This window comes from Aethalodelphis obliquidens, unplaced genomic scaffold (assembly GCF_003676395.1).
Source record: "Aethalodelphis obliquidens isolate GAN/ISIS:26980383/991018 unplaced genomic scaffold, ASM367639v1 scaffold25, whole genome shotgun sequence".
Taxonomy (NCBI): domain Eukaryota; kingdom Metazoa; phylum Chordata; class Mammalia; order Artiodactyla; family Delphinidae; genus Aethalodelphis; species Aethalodelphis obliquidens.
In genome coordinates, this window is record NW_020837969.1 from 25,845,490 (window position 1) to 25,847,965 (window position 2,476).

Below are 2,476 nucleotides of genomic sequence, written 5' to 3' on the forward strand. Positions count from 1 at the left end.
GTGCTCTGCAACAAGAGAAGCCACCGCAATGAGAAGCCCACACACCACAATGAAGAGTAGCCCCCGCTCACCACAACTAGAGAAAGCCCGTGCGCAGCAATGAAGACCCAATGCAGCCAAAAATAAATAAATAAGTAAATATATTAAAAAAAAAAGATGGCCAAACAAATTAATGCTTGATAACTATCGTCAAGTGATTTATTGAAAAGACGATTTATTTATGTCCTGGTGGAGAGGAAATCGTTAATCTGTGAAGGTGACTTCTGGCTTTGAGATTCTGAATTTCTGTACTTTGGGGTAGAATATACACTTTACATATATTAAGTGATTTTTTTCCCCCTGTATTTTTCACTTCCTCTTACATCCCATCCCCTTCTCCCACTCATGCGGATATTCTGTTCTGGGAACATACCTCTTTTGTTTTATTTATTTTATTTATTTGGCTGTACCGCGCAACATGCAGGATCTCAGTTCCCCGGGCGGGGTTAGAACCCGTGCCCCCTGCAGTGGAAGTGGGGAGTCTTAACTACTGGACTGCCAGGGAAGTCCAACACACCCTTTTCAAAAAGAGGGATGTGGTGGCTGGCTGTTTGACAGTTGGGATGTAAGATCATACATACTATTCTCTCTGGTGGTTGAGTTTATCTTTTTACTAAATTTACTAAGGAGATTATGTTACACTCCTCAGAGGAAAACTTGGAAAGATTAGAAGAGGATGCGACCACATCACCTCTCCTCCCCTCCCCTCCAGTTTCTTGGTACCAGGCAAAACCCAAACCCATGAATGTGGGATTTAGGGCTGGGATTGATTTAAGATGAATATTCTGCTCTCCTCCTAGCATGGGGGACTTGATATAGAAATCAGGTTGACTTTTTGAAAATAAGTTATATTTCTTACACACCTGAGCTTGTAAAGAGACCTATTTTAAGCTTGGGAGATGCAGGGTGTGCGCTGAGTCCTAACACAGTTTGCAAATCTGAATTTTTTGGTCCTCTGCTTCCCCCGTGTGGACATAAATGGAAATAAATTCAAGATACCCATTGCCCCAGGAGTGTAAAATTGGACTGGGGAGAAACCTCCCTTAGGAACTGGTGGAGATGTGAAGACCAGTGAGGGCTTATGACCGACCCTAGGAGGGAGTCAGGAACTGTTCTCAGGGGACAGGTTCCGACCTCGTACAAGCTGTCAGTAATTCAAGAGGCTTGCTTCGTATTCACCATTTTTATTTTTCCTGGAGACACTTGGATCCAGTAAGCGAGGGATTATCTGTAGGCTCCCAGTCATGCACCTCTGCAGTTCTGGGCCACGACCAGCACCCATGGGTGCCGTGCCAAGCCTCCCACGCCTCTTCTTCCCGGGTTTGGAGTAACAAGTCTGTGGGTTTCTCCCTTAGCTTTTCACACCCTCTCTTCACCGTCTGTCCCTGAGCTACCACCTCCACACAACTCGACACCATCACGTTTGTGTTCGCCGCATCCCTGATTCCTGGCAGAGGTACAGGGCAGAGCTGGTCCTTTTGTTCTGATACGCGGACAAGGGGAGCACTTGAGCACAAAGAGGGGCTGTGAATCGCCGGGACCCCCCTGGCTGGGATCCAGGACTGTCTTCTACCTGCAGCCTACCTGCCTCCTTCCCTGGCCAGCTCCCTCCTGGGTGACTGTCACACTGCCCAGCCTCACCCCATCCCCCCTCCATAGACAGCAGCTGTGGCCTGGGGCCACGTCCCAGCCCTCTCAGGAGAGAATGGGTTCGCTGGGCCGCCTCCAACCTGCCCCCTGGGCCTCCACTCTCCAGCTGGGATCCAGGGACCCACAGGCCTGGCCTGACCTCCCTCCCTCCCTCTGCCCCCTCACGCCTCCAGTCGCTTCCGCAGCCTGCGGTCCAGGGCCAGGAGCTGCCTCAAGAAGCCCCTGTTGGGGATGATGCCTCGGTGGTCCTTGACTTTTTTGATGGCCTCCACAAGGGTGAGGCTGTGGTACAGCATGAGGTAGGCCAGCACCAGAGTGGCCGAGCGGCTCACGCCCACGGCACAGTGCACCAGGATCCTCCCTGTGAACACAGACACGAGACATGGCTGGGGACCTCGCTGCGGGCTGGAGGAGGCCGGGGAGAGGGCCCCGCGGACAGGTGGGGAGGTAGACAGGTAAGCAGAGGTGCATGGACGCACAGACTGCTGACGGTAAGAGCCCAGGTCCTGGCCAAGGGGGGAGCCTGGACGGGGTGAGGTGGAGAGCCTGCAGCAGTGCAGCGTCCATAAGCCCAAAAGGGGCTCCGAGGGAGAGGCTCATCACTAACGCAGCACTGAGCTTTGCACTGAGCTGGGCTTCCTCCTGTGTGCTGAGTGCGTCCATGGAAAACCCTCTTCAATCTCCCAGTCACTTTGGGGTGGATGATTAATATAGTTTTTTCCTATTAAAAATTAAAAAAAATTTTTTTTTGGCCACGTTCTTTGGCATGTGGGATCTTAGTTCCCTG

General features: G+C 51.6%; 1 protein-coding gene across 1 annotated transcript in view; it reads right to left on the reverse strand.

Annotated features, from left to right (window-relative positions):
• Nucleotides 1–1,207: 1,207 nt before the first annotated feature.
• DUSP26 (dual specificity phosphatase 26) overlaps nucleotides 1,208–2,476 on the reverse strand; it is a 28,396-nt gene continuing 27,127 nt past the window's right edge. Inside the window, exon 3 of the mRNA XM_027123015.1 lies at nucleotides 1,208–2,284. Within this exon, the coding sequence (XP_026978816.1) occupies nucleotides 1,851–2,284 (434 nt within the window). The 3' untranslated portion in view covers nucleotides 1,208–1,850. The remainder of the gene's footprint in view (nucleotides 2,285–2,476) is intronic.